We start from the raw sequence: 22,386 nt of genomic DNA on the forward strand, positions 1-22,386 counted from the left end.
AACCTGAACTTCCCCTGTTTAAGTTTAAAACCATTACCCCATGTCCTGTTGCTACAATCCCTGTTGAAGTGTCCCTCTCCAGCATCCCCGTAGGCCCCCTTAAGACATTGGAAGGCTGCTGTGAGGTCTCCAAGCAGCCTTCGCTTCTCCAGGCTGAACAGCCCCAGCTTTTTCAGCCTGTATGCCTTACTATAAGTAGAGGAAGAAGAAGAGAGAGGACAGAATCCCTTGAAATACTCAGAAAACTGAAGGAGTTAGGTGGGAGTGAAAACAGGAGAGATGAATTGTAGAAGCTATGGGAGGATGGGGTTTAAAGAAGAGAATGATTTGGTTTTCAAGAAGTAGACAACAGGTTGAGAAAATTGAGGGTGAGTCTGAGCTTTATGAATCAGTGGAATTTTGTGAGAAGAAATTTCTACATTCCCTGGAGATGAAGAGAATTACAGTTTAAAAAGAAGCCCGTATGAAAATTCCTTGCTGAATTCCTTTTAATCCTCAAAATCTCGAAAACTAAATTCTTTGGAGCACTGCCATCTAGTGGCACCATCTACTCTCATGTTCTGTTTCTAATTTTTAAAACCAGTTGCCTTATGTGAACCTCGAAGATCATTTACCTGACTCTAATTTAGGTCCATTTAAGCTATTCACATTTTATTACTGATCAATTCCCTGCATTTAGCTAATTTCACAAATGAAAATGCTCTGAATGGAGGTAAGCATGATTTCTGTGTAGTGGATAGTAAAATTCAAATGACTTTCTCAACTGTTTATATAGCAGCAGATCTATCATGGAGCTCAGTACCAAAAACATAAAGAAAGAATTTTGTTTGACTGTAGCAAAATCCAAAGAAGCCTACAGTGTAGGATTTTATGGTAGATCGAATCTAGAAAGCAATAATTTTGTTGTCTTGTAGCATTAACTATGAAAAATGTCTACAGGCTTAAACACATATATAGAAGTTTTAATGTCTTCAAAAACCATCTTGTGGAACAGGGTGTAACAATTTATCAAGATTCAAGACGTAAACTTCCCAAGGTCAACTACAACTCTCTCCTGGGATTGACTGTATTAAGTTTATTTCATCAGGTAACAAAGCTGCCTTGCCTTTGCTCTCCTGTTTTATCTTGTCATACTCTGCAGGCATTGGTTGTCTGAGAGTTGAAAATCTATTTTTTTTTTTAGCCATGAAAGCAAGTATTAAGCTAAATATGCTATTATGAAGGTTAACCTTTTATGAAGGTTACATATAGGTAGTCAAACCTGTTCCTGAGGGTTATCCTACAACAATTTGGAATTTGTAGCTTCATGTTCTGTTTATTAAGATTCCTTCATGCAAGAGTGCCTACATCTCCCTGAGACGTTTGGATTTTAGTTTTTTTACCAGCAGATGGAAACAGAATATCATTAGATCAGTGTAATTATTACTTGGACTTTTCCTCCATTTTGTTTTTCTTTTCCAGAAATGAAGTCTGAATATTGTTTCACATTAAGTCACGGTTAATTACGTAGTTTTCAATTCAGGGAGTTTATACTATTTGATGACAAAAGTGCCCTAAGAGAGGGACAGCTCTTCTTCCATGGTTTACTTAAAACACTTCTAACCAGCAAATGCTATGAAATATTTTGATTGTTTTATACGTTTTTGTATCCTGTATAACTTCACTTGACATTTCTTTTATGCAGACACCCACCTTGAAGAGTCAGAATCACCTGTGGTGGCTTGACAGTGGCTGTCTGCCAGGTATCCACCAATGGGGTTTTGTCACTCCCCTCCTCAACTGTAGAGGGGACCGAAATACAATGAAAGGCTTGTGGTTCAAGATCAGGACAGGGAGACATTGTTCACAAATTACTGTCACAGGCAAAACAAACTTGGGGGGGAAAAAAAGAAGTTTAATTTATTACCAATAAAATCAGAGAAGTGTAATCAGAACTAAATCCAAAACTAAAAAATGCCTCCCCCGACCCTCTGTTCTTCCCAGATTTAACTTTACTTCCAAGTTCTCTACCTCCTCTCCCTGAACTGGCACAGGGTAACAAGGAATGACACAGGGGAATGGGAAATATGTGGTCAGTTATCACATTATTTCTGCTGCTCCTTCCTCCTCAGGGGGAGAACCCCTCACACCCTTCCTCCTCTTCTAGCGTGTGGTCCCTAATGTCCTCTCTGAACTTCTCCCAACATTAGTCCTTCACAAACTGTGCCACTGTGGGTCCCTGCCGTGGGTGCAGTCCTTCAGGAACAAACTTCTCCAGTGTGGGTCCCTAGGGGGTCATGAGTCCTGCCAGCAAACCTGCTCCAGTGTGGGCTTTCCATGGGGTCAAGCTTCCTTTGGGCATCCCCCTGCTCTGGTCTGGGGTCCTCCATGGGCTGCAGGGGAATCTCTGCTTGGACACCTGGATCGCCTCCTCTCCCTCCTTCTTCACTGACCTTGGTGCCTGCAGAGTTGGCTTTCTCACATAGTCTCACTCCTCTCCAGCTGCAGTAGCACAGTTCTACTTGTCCCCATGTTTAACTATGCTATTCTAGAGGAGTTACCACCTTGCTGATGGGCTCAGCCTCGGCCAGCAGGGGGTCTGTCTTGAGGCTGGCTGGCACTGTCCCTGTTGGACACAGGATAACCTGGCAGCTTCTTGCAGAAGCCACCCCTATAGCCCTTCCAGGTACCAAAACCTTGCCATGCAAACCTAATGCACCACCATAAAGCTAGATAAAAAAAAAACTAGGCAACCCAAACACTTTTCAGAACTTAGGTTTTCAGTTCTTGTTTTTCTTCAAGACATAATTTTTTTAATCAGAGCTTTGACTTGAAACATGGAATATTCCATAAAGAGTTCAAGAACTATTCTGAGATTTATAATCTTTCTCTCTGAAATACAGCTTCTTGGGCTAGTGCTACGTTTTAAGGATTCTTCTTTAATGTGCAAATGTACTTCAGAAGGCGTTTTGTTTGCTGAATAAAATGGCTGGTTCTCAGCTATGTTGAGATCACCCCACCTACACAGTTTTCGGATAAATTGAATAACTGAATTCTTAAAACGGAAATACATTTCAGCCAACAAAATGGGAATCAGATCCGATATAGCAGATATACATCTGACAGTGAAATTGCAAGCAACAGGAGTTAGACACTTTAGTTCCACTAATTCACAAAGAAACTTTATTAATTTAGTGTTTGCAGAAAAACTACCCCAAACTTGAGTAAGGCCAGTAGATGTCAGTGTTGGCCTACGGCAGTGTGCTGAGAAAAGTCAAGTGTTTTAATTGACATACATATATGGATACCTGAACATATGAAATTGTTTTTTCTTGTTCTTTTGTATATATATTGCATATTTCACTGTTTATTGCCTTCTGTGCTTGTAACTACTACTACAGTAGGAACTAAGGGAGAACTTAAGTATTGTTTTATAAAACAAGCCACAAGTATAACAAAAAATATAAAGTCAACATACTGTTAAAATATTCATTATAATTTTCTGTATGAATCCTGTAAAATATCTGTTTAAGTGGTAAAAGTTAGTAGTTGTTGCTACTAACCTTTAAAATAATTTGACCATCTTGGTGGTAGTAGTAATAGGTCCTTTAAATCTGAGTTTCCTTGCAGAGGTGCTGGGAACAAAGGAAATAGACGCAGAACAGTTATTACAGATTTTTTTATATATATATATATATATGTGTACAAATATATGTGTGTATATATATACATGTACAGATATATATCTGCATATATAAGCACACTTATGAGTTACTGTGTTGGGTGTGTTTACCGTTTTTGGAAATTAAAACTGTAAATAGGAAATTGGGATGTATAATTAACTCAAGCTGCAGCTTTCTAAAGTGGAAATATTCTGTTCACAAGATATTTGCAATAGGTAGATTTATTTAAAAAAAGGCAAACAAAAAATAATCAGAATCCAATCCCCAAGTAATCACGTAAGGTGCTGTTCAAAGCCAGCCAGGCATTCCTGCTGAAAACAGTTATCTTTGGCATTTAGGTATATCTGACTGTAGTCACAGCACTTCACTGGTGTATTTCCCATGCATGAAGTTATGCATGTAAAGCATTTCATACTAATTTAGAGCTTGATGTTACGTTTTTCTTGTGACTTCTGTAATATACACCATGGACCTGATCGTGAAAGTCATTTTAAGATTATTTGGTGTGTGTGGCTACAAACACTACAAGGTTTCCATTGTATATTGAGTCATTTCAATCTTTAGAAAAAGTGTTTTATTTATAATTTATTTCTAATTTAATTTAAATTTTACCTAGTTTCCTTTGTCTTTAGCAACCAGGCTATTTCTGTGCTGTTAATACCTGACATCACCAGAATAATTTATTCATCTTTTATGTTGCTGCAGAACTTGTTATGAAGGAGTTCCTATTTCAGAGCAATTCCAGAATAATTGGACAGATGGGATTCATATTCTTCCCCCTCATGCATCAAAAAGCCTAACTGAATGCCAAAAAGTAGCTGCAACTGTTAAGGGAGAAAGTAAGAAATAATTTTAATGCATGTGTGCTGTACATGCTAAATCCTGCAAATTACCCAAAATTACTGCAAATTACCCAAAATTACTGCAACCCCCCCCCGACACAGGTTATTATTTGTTACTGTGATGTCATGCAACAAAAGAGCAGAATACCTTGTAAATAAAGTCTTGCTGACTTTTCAACACTTGACAACATGCAATATAAAAATGTATATGTAGTTTTTAATCAATGTGTTCTGAAACCTCATGTTTTAGTTCCTAATTCCTTCTCTAAAGTAGTAAAATATGCTAATGTGGTAATTACTAACAAACAAAAACACTAAGAGAATAAACCAGGTAGTTCATTCAGGCCTCGGAGTCCTACACGTATCAGAATTTCATTGTATTTGGTGGGATTATTTTTGACAAAATGATGTTTAGTAGAAAACAGCATTTTATTACCTAATAGTTAAGATTCAGTACAGACATTTGTAAACTGGGTTTCACTAGCTGATAACTGAAATGGGTTGGTTTTGAAGGTTTCAATTTATCCAGAGCTTTAAAAGTGTTTTGGTCTCCAGCTCCACCAAAGTTCTGTGCTCCAACTGGTTTATTAAAGAAAATTTTACTTCCTACATATGAGGCAAATATTTTAACTATATTTTTACTGTTATAATCTTTTGCAGAAATATACATCTTTTTCTATCATTATATCTGGTAACTGTAATAGTTTTATTTTATGCTATCCTATTACCACTTCTCTATATTGAATTATGGTATCTAATTCATTGCACTGCTTGTAATAATACTTATTGAATAGTAATGTTTAATTTAATTTTCTACAATGAAGTTTCTGGTAGTAATTATTTTTAATTACTGCTTGCTATTATCTTGCTTAATGTCTTTACATTTATGCTGACATAGTTTGGCTTAATTTTGCTTCTGTTATGCTATGCTGGCAGTGATTTCTATTAAAATCTGAAAATATTTCTTATATTTAACAAATTCCATTTTAGAAAATATGTAATGTAAAATCTTAACTGTGATTATATTGAGCAATGAGCTGCTGATATAAAATTACATGCCTATTGTATGACCATATTTGTAGCACTCTGGCCTTCATATGTCAAAGGTTACAGAGCAACTAGCATTTCATGACCAGTTCACACTCCCATGCAAGAGATAAAGCATGCTTATGCATGGATCAGTTGAAAGCAGGGATAATTTGACATAGTTCCCCATCTCCTAGCTTTACTGTGACCAAATTGATAGCTGTGTTCTTTCTTACTATATGGAGTACTGCAATCGCACATAAATTACCAAAGCTAAAGATAACTTTAGAGAATCAGATAGCAGCAATCAGTTTCCTCAGGTCTCTGCCCCTTTGGCACCATGCAATTCTTGATCACGTTAAAGAACATGCTTCATCAGAAGCCTCAATAGCTTCTGCAGTGTTAGTCTTGATCATCATAAATCTTTAGCTAAATTAAGTTATAGGCTTTATCTGTTACTGTTTTCTATAGCTCACTAAATAGTATTGCATGTATTCAGATGTGCAAGTATATTAATATTTCAGAGCAATATTATTAAAGATGTATTTGAAGACTTTTTCACTGATCATGAAGAAGAGTTAAGCTGAGCAAGATGATAATGTTTTCTATGATCATGAACTGGCATGTGTTATGGTACAACTTATTTTTTTTAATGTAACACTGAAGATTAACAAAACAATTCGTAGTTGGAAGATCTAGTCATAAGAAAATATTTCCATATAATTGGCTTCTTGAAGCAATTCTATGATAGATATTAGTTCATTTTTTAATAGCTAGAAAATGCTAAATCTCACTTCTTGAAACTTGAGAAAGAGTCATTACATGATTTAAAGATGCTTTTAATTTTGTTTTATTGTAGCACTTGGTGACACTTTAGTTGAAGGCGTGTGATATAAATAACAGGTTTTGAGTAATATGACATATCTCAGTGGAGTGGCTTACTGGGTGTTCCACTGTGCCCACTTATTTTGTGTTTTGCTAAAAACTAGTTGAAATTTTTTATCATGTTTGACTTCAGATGCAAATAGGTTATGGATGTATATGTAACTATAAACAGATTTGGAACTGTTCACCAGACAGAAAAAGTGCTGGTAGCCCTTTGTCTACAGGTTGACTGGGCCACTAGATAAAATAATTGGAAGCAAGAAAGTCTGCAGTTAATAAACCATAATATTTTATTCCATGTTTACTGTGGACCTATTGGGAATGTCTTTTACTGAAAAAGAAAACTGTTGCTGTGGTACAAGAAAGTCTATTCACAGCAACAAACAGTAACAGATGGAGGATCCAGGTTCCCAAGAAGTAGTATCCTCATTGGAAATTCTGGTTGTGGTGTTATATGGTCACTTTTTTGTCTGGGATTCCCAACATTATAACATGTTAATTGGAAAGGCATCTCCATACATGCAGTAAATTTGCCAGGTGATCAACAGTATGGCATATTCACAGTGTGTTCTGAGATTGATGCATCTACAATATAGAGTGTGTCCACTGATTGCTTGCTCTTTAGCATTAATCTGTATGAGTCAATTGAATGTGACTTGGATTTTTGGACATCTGACAGTGGAATTTGCTTAAGACATCCAGAAATCCAGAAAAATGCAGTCCTCACTTCACTCTGACAAAGGTGGGGTTGTTTGGGTTTTTTTTTGTTTTCGTTTTTTGTGTTAGTTTTTTTTTTTTTTAATGAAAATACAGATTTGCAGAATTTTTTTATTTTTTTACTCCCCCCCCCCCAATATTAGCTCTATTACTTTTGGCAGTCTCTACTTTTAAAAGCAGAATGTATCTGAAAGCTGTATTCATGTTAGGCTTAGACTAATTCAGACTTATTCTGGTTTTTATTTTATCTATAGACAAAAAGTTTAATGAGAATATACCAGTCCTCACCTTATTTTTCTGAAACTGAGAACTCAAAGATATTATTATTTTATATTTACTTATATTTGTTCCTGAACTGTGATTTTTGTGGAAGGCATTCTTTAACTGAATTGAACTTAATATTTTCCTATTAGATGCAAAAGTGAGGATCTCAAAGGTTTTTTTTTCAGGTGGATTGGTTACATTAAATAGGAGAACATAGCTCTGCAATTAGAACCCCTGTTAACTTTATGAGCATTTGGGTAGAGGTAAGTGTGAGTGGTCTCTACTCACTACTATAGCTAATCTGAAGTGAGTGCAACAACGTAACGGAGCAAAGACTTGTGGTATCAGGTCCTTGGATTTCAGATATATTAGGGCATCCGTGTTGAAGTTTCCAATCTGTGAAGTGCTGTGTAGTTTTATGGCTATTGAAGTTAGTTTCACAAAATACATAAAGCAGCAATAAACTACACAGATTTTACACTTGTGCAAAGATGACCTTGATAGCATTATACAAGTAAATTTACTTGCATTTTTTTAAATTAAAAAAATATTTTGACTAAGAATTTGAGGACTGTGTGTTCATTTAAAACTCATATATTACCCATAAAGACCTGATTAAAATGTTGTGACATATTATTTTAAAGATGAAGATGAAACATGGCAGCAGTTTGTATGCAAGTATAAATAAAATAATTTAAACACCAGATGTGAAATTTGAACTAAGCATTTGAACTTTCCCACAAGGATTTGGGGTATTCAAATTTTTTAAAGATTGATTTTAGCCCGTTAGGAACTTCAAATAACTGCAAATTAATGTTTCAGATCTCTTTGCTTTAACACATATCCTGCGGTAAGTAATCTGTTTTTCCAATTAAATAATACTTTTTTCTTTTTTTGTCTTTTTTTTTCCAGTGATGTGGTCCCTGTTTCACACTTATTTTTCTTTCCAATTTTGTATAAAATAAAATAAAATCCAATCTATAAATCGTATTTCAAGTAAACAACAAAATAAATTGTTTCTTTTTAATAGACAAGTTTGACTAAAGGATCACTATCAGCTCTGGAGATGACTGCTTTCAAAGCTGAAACTGCATTAAATATGTCAGCTAATTTCAAAACCAGCATGAAAGAGTTGAAGGTTATGAAGCAACAGATAGCTGAACCAGAGGTTGAGACAATGCTCAGGAAAAGCTCCCCTACCAAGCATCTATTGAATCAAATCTGTGATGTTCCTCAGTCAATGCAGAGAGACATACCAGTAGAAAAAATGCCTACTTTGACTGGACAAGAGGATAGTGAGAATGACATTGTTCTCATGGAGCAGCCTCAAAAGGCTGGGATTAAATACACTGCTGTCCCAAGAAGAAAGGAAACAAAGAAATCAAAGAAAAGAATAAGCCCTAGAAAATTAGAAGCTGTGATTAACAAATTAAGTCAACTCCCAAAGGTTCTTAAGAAGATTTCTTTATTTAATGTGTATTGACTCTTTAAGGAATGTATTTTAATTTGTAACTGTATTATCTAATTATAGTTATCTTTTTAATATTAAATATTGTTCAGAAATTAAGTAATAATAATTGGTTTATTTAGGAATATCTTTTTAATGCAAATCAAAAGTACATACTGCTCAGGTATCTTTAGGACATTTAGTATACACGGCAATTTGACTGGAAATAGTGTTGCTTCATGCAACAGAAAAAAGCTTTATCCACATATAAATGCATGATTAAAATGGTCAAACTTCTTTCTTCTGGAAAACAAGGGGGAAACTCTAAGTTCTTAGGAAACAGAAATGCTAGGCTGGACTAACCTTTGCACCATGAACTTTTATCACATCAAACAGGTAGTTTGCTATTTTATCTTTTGGTCTTGTGTGTCACTCAAAATGTTTTTCTAGTGAATGTTTATTATTTATGGAATTCAGATATAGCGTACTTTAGAAATTGTTCAAGTAATTAAAAAAAAAGATAAATTAATGTTCTTGCTCTTATTTTGATATTTCTTAAGTGCCTTGAAGTGTGATCTGCAAAAAAAACAAAAAACCCAAACCCAGATGTTGTCTATTTTTGTGTACAGTCGTATGTATCCACCTTGGACTTACACTGATACTCAGGCCTGCTCCTTCAGACCAGTTTTCTATTCAGCTTCTCTTTTTTTCTTTTTCTGCTTTTAGACACCTTTCAGTAGGTTTATTCTTAAGAACATCAAAGAACACTTAAATGATGTGATATGCTGATATAGTGAACTGTGACTAAGGGAAAAGGTGGCCTTTTTCCAAAATCTTGGTTTAGACAGAGATATTGTATTGTTCTTTGCTGTCTAAGGCTTTCTTAGCAGTTTTGCTAAACTAAAGGAATTTAATCTTTGTACTATATTTATGCATGGGCCTGCTACAGTTTTATTTCCCTTTTTTTCTTAGTAGGATTGTTATGTTTAAAATATTATAAATATTAGGTTCATAGTTTTATAAATATATACATGTATACAGTATTTTCCTGTATTGCCTTCTAGTATTCCTTTCTGCTTTAGCAAGAGTATTCTTGTTTGTGATAAAGATTGCTTCTGTTAAAGACTTCCTTTTCTTTCTCTTTGATGTCTCAAAGCAGATGTTGATCTTCATCATCTGTGAAGAGTTTTATCTTGGATAAGCTATGAATTTTCCCAGTTTATAATTCTGGAAATCTTGTTGTAAATTCAAGTACTTTTTTCATCTCTGAGTTACGCTTCTGCTTATATTCTCACAGCCTCTTCCTAATATTGGGATCTATCATTAATATCTTCAATCCATCTAAGATTTATCATTTTTACCCAGGCTGGTAATTGTCCACTCTGAAAGACTGTCTTTTCTTAGTTTTAGCAATGTCCTTGCAAATCTAAGTTAGAAGCTTTTGGAGGAAATAAAAATTCAATTGCAAATAAATGCTGAAAGTTCTGCTGACAGAAATAATTCAGAACAATTCTGCTTACCTGTGGCTACAGTTATGTTTTTTGATAAACGGTTGATAAACCTAAAAATTATCCTTAACAAAAAAGCTAACAATAGGTTTTTGAGTAGTTGTTGGGTGGCAGCTTGCGATTTGATATCTTTAATAGATGTGTGAACTTTTAGTTAATTTTAGTATATTTTTCCTTAGGTCTGTGTCTCTGAGAAGTCTCCCTGTTCATGATAAATTCAGTATCAAGGTGTCTCCAGCAATCAAACAATATCAGAGCTGCAGCATCCCTTGTTTGTTAGGTTTTGAAAAGTTTGCAAAACTGAGGGGTGGAATTCCAAAAGAAACTTCTGCTCGGACATGAGTCAGTGGGATATGGAGCTACTGGTTTGATGAAATTTTCTCTTCTAGCAGGACTGCTTCTGAGCAAAAGGATACTGAATTATTAAAAGGAACCGAGACAGTGGATTCTCAAGATGCAAATCTACAAATAGAACTAGTTGACTCAATAAAACCTGTTCTTGAAGATGCAGCAGTATTGAAGATTTAGAAAAAGAAGTAAGACAACTGACTGAGCGAATAGAAAAGGAGGAGCATCCTTCAACTTCTCACTCCTGCAGGTGTGGAACAATACAAATAGTTAGGCAAGTTAAAGTCAGCTATGGATGACTTGGAGAAAATAAGTTTAATGCCAAGTTTTACTTCTATCAAGTGCATTGGTAGTGTGCGATTGTCTGAGTTCTGCAATGGGTGAATAGAAGCAGGAGAGCTGATATCTAGTTGACCACTGCCACCTCTTACCTTTGTATGACAGCCTGACCCACAAGAATGAAGATGCATGCTCTTAATAAACTGTTTATTTACTTACCCTAGTGTTCTCCAAGCACTATAATTTTTCTCTAGAGAACCTTATTCAGGATACAACACTCCTAAATGGAGTTTGAGATAGGAAAGACAAAAAGGACAGAACGTCTTTTGCTTCAAGTTTTGCTGTTGACAGAGCTGATATATTTTTAATTTCTGCAAAAGCATAGCAAGAAAATGAAAACTAATGCTGTGCTTGTTTTGGCACAACAGTTCGCAAGTTTCCTCTTTATAATGAAACCATCATTTGACACTAAGATTTTACACAATAATACTACTGATTTTCTATACATTTATTTTTTCAACACTTTTAAGTTCCCTTTATAGTGATACAAACCTGCCATTACTTCTGCCCAACACCCTGCCCAACTAGAAGGAAATAACCAAAATGGAATAAAAATTGCTGAAAAAAACAGAAATGAAAAAGCACTTTTAAAGTTTTTATGTTTTAAATGTGGATGATGTGAAAGCTTTCAAAAGCATTCTTTAAGCAATGGTATAGTTCTGTATGTTTGTGAAACCTGGATAAAGAAGTAATGTGTTGTATTATCGGTGTGGTATTTTTATTGTCATTTACCATCTATATTACACACATTTATTCATAACCAGGTTGGGATCCCAAAGTGCTTCATCCTGTATATAATATTGTACAGCTGAAGATGTCCTTCTTTCCTTAATTACCACCTCAGCTGTTAACACAGCATTTGGTATTTGGAGAAACAGTCCTCAGCAGCTGCTTTGGGGTTCATGATCCTTGTACTGGAGTCCTTAATATTGCAAGATTGAACCAGATCTTTTCTGTTGATAATGCTCTGTGGAAGTAGAATACCATTAATTTGCCAGTGTCCCTGAAAATAATCCTAACAGGCATGTTTAAATAATATAAATAGCATTCCTTTTGGTAGAGAAAGTTTGGTTGGAATACTTGGAAATGTGCAGAGGAATGACACAATGAAGAACAAAACAACTTCAGTTCATGTTGGTTTCTGCATTCCTTTCAGCTGATAGCCACAATGAATTTTAAAGAGTCTTACAGTGTGTCCTGTAGTGAGATCCACCCTTCACATTTTGCTCTATTTCTAGATTTTGCCTCTCCCCAAATATATATTGTCTTAGGGCGATATTTCCTTTTATAATACCATTTCTGTAAATGCTTCTCTTGGGAATTTATTTTTTTTTTTAGTGTGACGTAAGTAAGTACCTATTTTTTTTGGACCTGCAAACCGTACATATTGCCTTCTAGACTTCACAGATCATCTGACCAGAAAGTTGGCTTCAGCAATTATCTTCTTTTTTTATTCACCCCAAAATTTAGAAGCAGATTGTCAAGAATCTGAAAGGCTAAAATCTCTATACCCTGGCAAGTTGCTTCATTGACCAATGGGCCAATATCAAATATCTAAATTGCTTGCCATTGCCATCACATGTTTTAATAAAAACATTATTAACTTTGAAAGAAACAGTTTATAGACTAAAATCTGAGAATTGCTCTTGTAGCAGAACAGTCTCAGATTTGTATCAGTGTCTATATTTATTTTCACATGGCCATTAGGTGTGTTATATGCATAATGAATTTATGTGAAATAGCCTATTTCATTGATACTGTACGTTTATCAAGTGACATTTGTTAGGAATTGCATTTTATATAGGAAACATAACAGCATAGTTTGAAAATTTGATCCGTTTTTCACAGGGACAGTTTAATGATTTCTTACTTTGAAATAGAAGAATTCCGACTTCTAGAAATAGTTCAGGTAACTATTTTAAAGAAATCATGAAACATGATATTATCCCAGCTCATTAATCTTTTGTGTTGAATATTCTGGTAGTGTGGATGCTGATTCTTCCTATGTGTCTATCTGAGAATAAACGAATATATTATTTTTATGCTTGGTTAGGAATTTTAATCAATTAGAAATAGTAAAAATAAGGAATAACATAATGTACTTTTTTTTAATTATAGTGTTTTCAGTATAACCCGAAAAGAACAGATGCACTTACATGGAATACATTTCTTTGACTATTCCATTTTGATTGGCCAGGTTGGGCAAAGCCTTGGGTGAGATGGTTTAGTGTGAGGTGTCCCTGCACATGGCAGGGGGGTTGGAACAAGATGATCATAAGGTCCTTTCCAACCCTAACTATTCTATGATTCTATGACTGCAGCTCTATGACTGCAGCTATCTGAGATTTTACAGCAGTGATCAATGAAGACCCCAGCAATACTCAGGCAAGGTAGAATATATAGTTTGACAAAGTATTTGATTTTTTCTTTAAATTAATTGTTAAAATAATTGTAAAATAATTGTTAAAATAATATGTAAAAGACTGAATATGCATTAAACAATAATAAAGCAATTGCATCCAAAAGGGTGTCTAATAGAAATAGAATAAGAGTTCTTAGCCATGATATTTATCGGGGAATTGTTATGTTGCTTTAATGATTTTGGATTAGTCCCTAGACCTTAATCTAGCTAAGCACAGGACCATATGCTCAGATCCCACTGGGGTAATGCAAATATAGAGTCAGTTGGACTTAGGGATGTGCATATGTGCTTTGCTCTAGAGAGCTGGATTTAAATACATGCTCAAAGTGAAGAATGTCCTTAAAGTTTACATAGTTACATTACATAACTAATTTCTATTGGTTGCCTTGACACTTCTAGTCTTAGCATTATGCTGAATTAATGTTTTCTGCAAAAAAATTGAAGTATGAATGAGAAACGTCTTTATGTTATAATGACAATTTTGAGGTTTGACTTACAAAGACTGAAAAAAATATATTTCCCTACTAGAAAATGTGACTTTTTTAATATCATTCTTGCAAAGATTTACATTCTTTTTATACACTATTCTGGATTCATGAAAATAGATGTAAAATAAAAGCAGATATTCAATACAAGATTACAACACCTGAAATTAAGGGCCAGTTTGCTGTATCCGTTGGATGTAGGTGTCTGAGCAGCCATTATCACTGAGTATGCCAATCAGTACAGTCACTAGACTTTATTAGACTGAATATAGACTCTTCCATAAAGTCTGGACTGCTGTTTGGCTAAACAGCCAGTAAGTGTATATTTTTGAATTAACTGAATTGCTCTCATTTCCTTGGATTATACTGAGTAGATCGTTATCATCTGTAAAGGAAAGTCAGACACCTAGCATGTTGTAGTGATTTACAAGTAGACACCTAAGTTCTGATGTCTTATTTTGGAACTGATTCCCATCCAAACTGAATAGAAACAACTAGGAGAGAATTCCCCTATGTGTATCTTCTACCTGTATGCTCATCTCCTTCATCACAAGAAGCAACAGACTCATTCAGAACTTGCTTATGACATTAGGTTCCTGTGCTACCAAAGTAATTTACAGATGCTCCTTAAAACTCTGAAATAAAATCTTCAAGCAACATAAAGCTGCATTTGGCTTTCCAAAATTCACTAGTTCATTGAGGTTTATGTGCTGATGTATGGGTTATGTGAACAGTTCTAGTGAGTATGATTAGTGTCAGTGCCTTGTGTTTGTGTAGAGTCAAGCATGTGATTTAAATTCTTGAGGAACTGACTTTACTGTCTTAGACTGAAAAAGGAATAGTATGTATTTTGCATGATAATTCTGCAAAGAATTTGGATAAGACCTACTTAATAATTAAAAGCTATTTTTAGTAATAAGAAAATGTTGTATATATTATGTTTTGCATTGACAAAATAACTTTACAGCCATTGCTGTCTATTAAATTTTTTCACCCATGCTTGTGATTTATCTTGTTTAAATATATTGCTGATTTTTTTTCCTGAATTAGAGGGAAGGATAGTGTAAAATAGTAGGATCTAATTTTGCAAACTTGTCTGTTTGAAAGAAATATTGAAGAACAAACTAGTATTTTCATAAAGCTTTAATAGTAATGAGGGCAGTTTAATATTTCTCTTTTACATCATTTTTACATCTGCTGCAATAGACTATGGAACCTAGAGAGAGTGTCATTCAACTCTGTGATGTCCAAAGCTGATACAAGATTCTATTATATTAAACTTGTTTTTGCATGTGCAGAGATCTGCCTATATGGTATAGATTACCGGACTTTGTTCCTTCGGACTTGCTTTATTAAATTAAAAAATAAAATTGCATGTTTATTATATTTTTCAAAAATTTTCCTAAGTAATTACTTCAAGGTTTCATGACAAAAACAATGGAATAACTCCTGATATTTAGTTAACATAACCTGTTAATATTATAAATAATAGTCTATGACTTCACACTACAGCTTCATTCTGTAGGTATAATTTTTCAAGGGAAATTATATTTAAAAAGAACCTTTTCAAAAACTTTTCTTCCTTATTAGGCTGTATTGAGGAGGAGCATATGCTAAGCAGCAGCACTGTAGAAATGCAATACAACACTTGGCAACTGCAGTTCATCTAGACCCTTCTTGTTGGCTAGCATTCTACTATAGAGGCTGCATACTAAGACAGATTGATCCAAAAGGAGCTGTGCAGGACTTCAGTGTTTCTGATATTACTTGTTTATTTTAATGATGTGTATGCTTATCATTAAAAAGAGGAATGACCTTTCACCAGTGATTGCTATACTGCAATATAACAGAGATATTTCATTTTACAAATATTGAAATGTATGGCTGTAATTTAGTGTTTGGTAATAACTTGTTCCTTTTCGTTTCTCATAGAATCACAGAATGGTTAGGGTTGGAAGGGACCTTTAAGATCATGTTGCAACTCCCTTGCCACAGCACAGACATCTTCCCCTAGGCCCCGTTTCTCAAAGCCCCATCCAACCTGGCATTAAACACTTCCAAGGGTGGGGCATCCACAACTTCTGTGGAACTTCTTTTATTAAGTTTGCTATTAAACATTGACTCTTGCTGCTGTTGTTTCTCTTCAGTTATTTTGCCTCTGCTTCCTAAGCTTTTCTGCTTCACTTTTAACAGTTTGAGTGGGTGTAACAGAATTATAAATATGTCTTGAAGTTTAAACAACTTCTGTTATGATCTGTCATGTTATTGTTTGACTATGATATTTTATAAAAGTCTAAGAAAACTAAAGTAAAAAATAATGTGCAAATAAGTTGCATGGAGTAACTGAAATATATGTGAATATCTGAACATTGCTTTTTATTCTCCCTCTTCCACAGTCCTCATCAATGACACTCAGCAAAACTTCTTTTCTTCGTCGTGGGATTGTTTACTCAGAACAGTGTCAATGGTCACTGGCAATCTGTGACTTTGAAAGTGTTGTAGCTTTGGATAAGTGACTGGAATTACAAATTTTTAATACATGCCGTTTATATTCTGATTGCCTGGGAGCAGGAAGGTACTAATAAAGAAAAATAGAATCAGAACTGTTATTCAGCAAATAGACTGAAATTAAACCACACAAAACCATAATGTTTTCTTTTAGTATCTTTTGTCCACTTACTACAATCTGAGTATAATAAAAATAATTATTAATGTATTTCAAAATTAAATTTTATTTTGCCTTACATGTCAACTTGGAAAATAAATTATTCAGTTTTAGCATACAAAGGATGAAGCTGAAGTCCTAATTAAAGTTGACTACTCATGCCATAACAATTTCATGTCTTCTTGGAAGGAATCTGTACACAATGCAGGTAAAAAGTCAAGCTTTGTTTTGTTTTGTTTTGTGTTTTCTCCCTGAAAAGCAATGGCACAGTGATTTCTTTAGCAAAAATTAGCAAGTGGCGTCCTTGAAAAAAGAAGGCTGTTTGTGGCCCTTGATAGTTGGTGACTGAAGCTGATATGATTTCTCAGAATTGCATTTCTTCCGACCACTTAAAAATGCTTCAGAAACAGATTATATCTGTAGCAGTGATGCCATGCAAATAGCCTTAAAATATGCAACAAGCATCAGATACCAGTTAGCTGCATTAATTACCCTACTCTAGAAGTACTGAGCTCTCATTCAGTCTCAGCCAACCTCAACAGTTCTGTCTTGAGCAAAGGCTTCCATTCCAATTTATGGCAGGCCTAAAGATCCCTCAGCTCTTCCTTTGTCTTGGTTGTGCTATAGGCATCTTGAATTTTGCAAGAGTGGGCTGCACAAAATATTGCAGATCTTGGAAACACAGTTCTTCCTAGCATCTAGCCAAGTGAAATGACAAAAAATAAAGGAGCAGGCTAGATGGAAAATGCATAAGCTCTGTCAGTCTTTTAAAACTTCAGTGTGTTTTTAGTGTTGAAAAATTCAGTATTTCTCTGTGTATTCAAGTATATACATGTACGTATATCTCTGTGTATTCAAGTATATACAAAATTAGCTCTACAAAATTAGCTCTATTTCTAGCCGAGCTTCCATGGCAGCGACTTGTCATCATTTCTTCAAAATTGACATTTGGACTACTGGTTTTGGTGATCAGAAAGCCTCCAGTGTCCAGCCAAACATCACAAGCTACTGAAATTAAGTCTTTAATCATCTTATCTCTTACACTGGCAGTTAAAATTCTGTAGCTCAGTGTGATCACAAAATAGATGTGTGGAAAATGTCATAAAGCAGGTGAAGCATGAAATGACAAATTTCATGCAATAACAAAAGGAAAAAAAATCTGGTTTCAGCTCTTTCACCTTTGCTTACCTAAATATCGGTTTGATACTACTGTTGCATCTCAATCGATGCCATGAAGCTATTCAACAGTTACTAATGTCAACAAAATAGATCCTCTCAATGTGTAGGCCTATGTATGCAGAGCACAAGCATATCATAAGGTAATATGTTTCATTTGCTTCTGTTTGTCACTTAAAGTAGCTTTATTTATATTTATGGTTGTGAGTATTTTAATACCTGTGCCTTGGTGTTATGCAGATGTTAGAACCTGCTTATAGCTATAGTTTCAAATAGTCCTCAATACCATAATAGAATCACATACATTGCAATTGTGAAATATTGTTGGCATGTAATGCAATGACAAAAAATACTTTGTCATTTTTATATTTTCTAAATCTGTGTACACATAATCTGAGCTGTAATAATTTTTTTGAAATATATTTTCTAACTATTAAAAAAAAATATTATTTAAATATCTCCTCCAACCTATTTTGAAGTACGTTTTCTAAACAGAATTTTCTTGAGAATAGTAATTTTTCTGGAAACTCAAATTTTCAGTATTTTAATTTAATGTAAACCAGCATGTATTCTACTTGAAAATATTTTCTGTTAGCAGTTGTTCTTTTGGGACACTCTCAGGAGTACCAGGAATGGAGTATTCAGTGTGATCTGATTTGTGTAGATTTCATTTGCAGAAGCCAGACAACTGTCTCATAGTGCCTAGTTTGTTTTCAGAATGTTTTGATAAGTTGCTTGCACTGTTCATTTTCTTCCACAGCTAAAGGAAATGGCTTCTAACTCAGAGTCCATCTTTGTGGATTGATGATATTATTTTTTTTTGGTTGTGTGTGAACTTGTGCCTGATAATCTATATTGGAGTCCATCCACTAATGATCAGGTTGATTTGTAGGGTTGTTCTTTCTTTGGGGATTTTATTTTTTTTGGCTTTTTATTTATTTATTTTTTAAATTTCAATGTAAAGAAGGAAAATAAAAATAAACAGTAAACAAATACATTTAATCAATGCTGTTCTTCAATGAGAGTTTGAGTTAGCAGCTATCCCAACTGGATGAATTAGCCTTTGGAATCTTTAATGACCTCTTTTCTCCTCAGCATCTGAAGTACGCTGAATGGGACCACATGCACAGGCACCTGAAAAATAAATGCGAAGTCATTACAGAAGTGAAGATTTATCGGGACATACTTGCATGACCTAATCTCATTCCCAAAAGTCTGAAGTTTTCTTTAGGTTCTGGAAAAGTAAAGAAACTGTCTCGAGTTTGGATCTGCCTTGTGGAAGAGTATGGAAATATGTAGGGTAAATGTTTCAGACCTTTATCAAAAACATGAGCTCCTTTACAGAGGCCGTATGTGCCTTGTGAGTTGCTACCATGAGGACATTACATCCTTCAGAACTGCATTTACAGTAATAATAATTGTGTCTGCAAATTGTATTCATATTAGCAATTAAATTGCTGTTTTTTTCTTTATGAATTACAGATACATAATTTTTCAAATGTTTCGAACGATATAAACTGAGCCATTCATCTTTATCCAAATAAATCACAACTTTGCATATTAAGGTAGGGAAACAATTGCTTGAGAACTTCACAGAGGTCTCACTTTAAAAAAAATAATCTGGAATGCTATTGGTGGATACTCCTGTATTGTTTGAAACCTGCTCTGAATGGGTTAAAAAAACTGTAGTATTTTCATAGTGCTTTCAAACCTGAAGAACTTTATCTGTATTTATTTATTTTTCTGTATTTTTACACAACTATTGTAATTGCTGTCTTGGAGGAAGGAATCATATTTCACATACGGGGTTCTGCTCATTGAGGCACATGTAGTTTCGTGGGGAAAGGAAGTAAATAGCCATGACAAAAAAGCAAGTCTGAACTTTTAAAAATATAATAATTTTTAGTGTTTTCCCCAAGTGGATGGGTCCTTCACTGTTTTGTCTGCAGAATACACATAATGCAAAGAATGTGAAGGACAGAGTTCAGGGCAGTTTAGATTTGAACTATTCTTCCTCATCTTCAGCCCAGTGAGTAGTGACTTTTACAAAGGTAAAAATAAATTACTAGATAAAGCTGTTTCCTTCCCTGAAAAGGTGTAGGAACTAAGGAGGTAATGCTGAATATTACTCATCATCTGTGTTAGGAGAATTAGTTACTATGTTCCAGTCAATAATACTGTATTTCTCAAATTTTAAGAGTGGGTTTGCTCAGCTTGTCTCTCAGAATGTGGCTAGCATGACCTTGTATACTGATGCCGATACCAGAAAAGGCAAAAAAGTGTCCTTGAAAACAGAATGTATCTATCAGCTCTCAGTCTGTAGTGGATTTTAGAAATAGTATAAATATTACTGGTGCAGTTCTTGAGATTTTAAGGATTACTGTATGTGGACTACAAAGAAAAGGAATTTTTTAACTCCTACAGTTTGAAGAGAGGTAAGCATATAATTCCTTGGTACTGTGATGTGAGAGAAAAAATTAAAAATTGTTTTTTGGTTGTTTGTGTTTTTTTTGGGGTTTTTTCCTTTTTACCTCTTTATACTAGTGAAAGCTTATTTCACTAGCATTTGCACTTTGAAAGAAATGCCTGGAAATAGTTTTACTGATTACATTCAGCAAAAATTCTCCCCATTACAGGAGATAGTATATAATGGAATTGAAGAAATATCAGCTGGCAAGTTTATGCATTCATCAACTTGCAGAAATGCATGAAGGTAACATCAATTTCTATCCATTTTCCTAGACAGTTGCGAACCATGGCAATTTTTTATAAGGACTTGTAAAAAAAAAATTTCAGGCATGCAAATAGGTTAGTTACCATGGATCAGCTGAAATACAGGAACTTATTATCTATTTTTTTGCATGTCTGAAGCCTTTGAAATATAATAGTGCTGTACACTTTTGCCTGTCTTGTCACCTGAGATTTCAGAATTTCCTTTATCTTTTGAATTCTGTTTTTTTATTTCTTACTTTTAATATTGGTAATTTCTGCTTTAAAGGAATACTGAGTAAGGATCCTGTTCTGTACTTATGTGCAGTCTTTTCTAACAAAATATCACATATCTTTAGAACTGAACTTTCCCAGTGCACTTGAACAGTAAAAATGTTGCAGTATAGTAGTTCCTTGTTATGTGCTGGGCATAAAATGTTAGTGTTCAGTGTGTCCTGAAGCTCTTGGTGAATCCATATGAATAGCCATACTGTACGAGATTAATTTCCTGTCTCTGGTAGTAACCAAGAGTGGGTACGCAGAGCACAATATAAAACCAAGCAGACATATGGTGATACTTCCACAGAGCAAAGCCTTCTCAGATGTGGGGAAATGAAGGTAAATATTTGCAGATGTTTAGCAATCAAACTGTGCTTATTGATAAATAACTTCAAACTTTTGCAGAAATTTAGTTTGCATTTGTTGTCTTATGGATGTTAAAACAAGCCTTGATACTCCAGATGTTTTAATAGCATTTTAAAGTATCATTTAAATGTATTTTATACTGGAAAACATATGATGTAAAAGAAATGATTGTTTTTCATGATGGCTTCTTTCCAGAATCCTTTGCATCTCAGCATATTCCGCAAGCACTCCTTCAGTCATTTTGTCAAAATCACAAGAAGGCCATAGAGTGCTTACTTGAAGCTACTGGTACTCAACTTGAGCCTCCAGTGTTTGTTGTTTCAGGAAAAATACAAATGAAAGCCAAGAAAACTGAGGTTAGAAAAGTTTATATATATATATATGCCAAGCAAGACAATGTTTTTCTTTCTGTATTATTTTAATATTTTATGAAATGTGCTTGTATATTAACAAAACGCCAGAGAATCTAATTGATTAAATTATAAGATCTGAGTAAGAATTTTCAACAACCGCAGCATGCATCAAAAGAAGTATAACCAGCAGGTCAAAGAAGGTGATCTTGCCCCTTTGCTCTCATGAGATGTCACTTGGATTACTGTGTACAGTTCTGGGGTCCTCAACATAAAAAGGACATGGAACTGTTGGAACAAGTCCAGAGAAGGGCCACGAAGATGATCAGGGGACTGGAGCACCTCCTGTATGAAGACAGGGTGAGAAAGTTGGGGCTGTTCAGCCTGGAGAAGAGAAGGCTGAGTGGAGACCTCATAGCAGCCTTCCAGTATCTGAAGGGGGGCTACAGGGATCCTGGGAAGGGACTATTCATTAGTGACTGTAGTGATAAGACAAGGGGTAATGGGTTAAAACTTAAACAGGGGAAGTTCAGGTTAGATATAAGGAAGAAGTTCATTACTGTTAGGGTGGTGAAACACTGGCAAAGTTTGCTCAAGGAGGTTGTGAATTCTCCATCCCTGGCAGTGTTCAAGGACAAGTTGGATGGAGTCTTGGGTGAAATGGTTTAGTGTCAGGTGTCCCTGACCGTGGCAGGGGGGGTTGGAACTAGATGATCTTAAGGTCCTTTCCAACCCTAACTATTCTATAATTCTATGATTTGAGCTAATCAATTAAAAGGTACAGTTACGTAGATTGAGATCCATTATATATCATAATTTTGCTTCTTTTGAAATAAAATAATGCAGAAGTATGCCTAGCATTTTTGTCTAATAAAATGCAGTACAAAAGTTTGATT

At 34.7% G+C, this 22,386-nt stretch overlaps 1 protein-coding gene and 1 long non-coding RNA gene across 2 annotated transcripts in view; both read left to right on the forward strand.

The window, feature by feature from the left end:
- The first annotated feature begins 219 nt into the window (after nt 1-219).
- Nucleotides 220-8,810, forward strand: LOC133219783 (uncharacterized). The gene is made up of 3 exons (XR_009727525.1): nt 220-352; nt 915-1,022; nt 8,427-8,810. It is a non-coding gene; the product is annotated as an uncharacterized LOC133219783 (long non-coding RNA).
- A 12,297-nt stretch (nt 8,811-21,107) lies between these two features.
- The window catches only part of TTC6 (tetratricopeptide repeat domain 6), a 165,933-nt gene continuing 164,654 nt past the window's right edge, over nt 21,108-22,386 (forward strand). The window contains 1 exon segment of the mRNA XM_061367292.1: nt 21,108-21,113. Coding sequence (XP_061223276.1) covers nt 21,108-21,113 — 6 coding nt within the window.

This window comes from Neopsephotus bourkii, unplaced genomic scaffold, assembly GCF_033783945.1.
Source record: "Neopsephotus bourkii isolate Nb327-2 ecotype Australia unplaced genomic scaffold, CSIRO-AGI_Nbou_v1 NB_1376, whole genome shotgun sequence".
Classification (NCBI taxonomy): Eukaryota; Metazoa; Chordata; class Aves; order Psittaciformes; family Psittacidae; genus Neopsephotus; species Neopsephotus bourkii.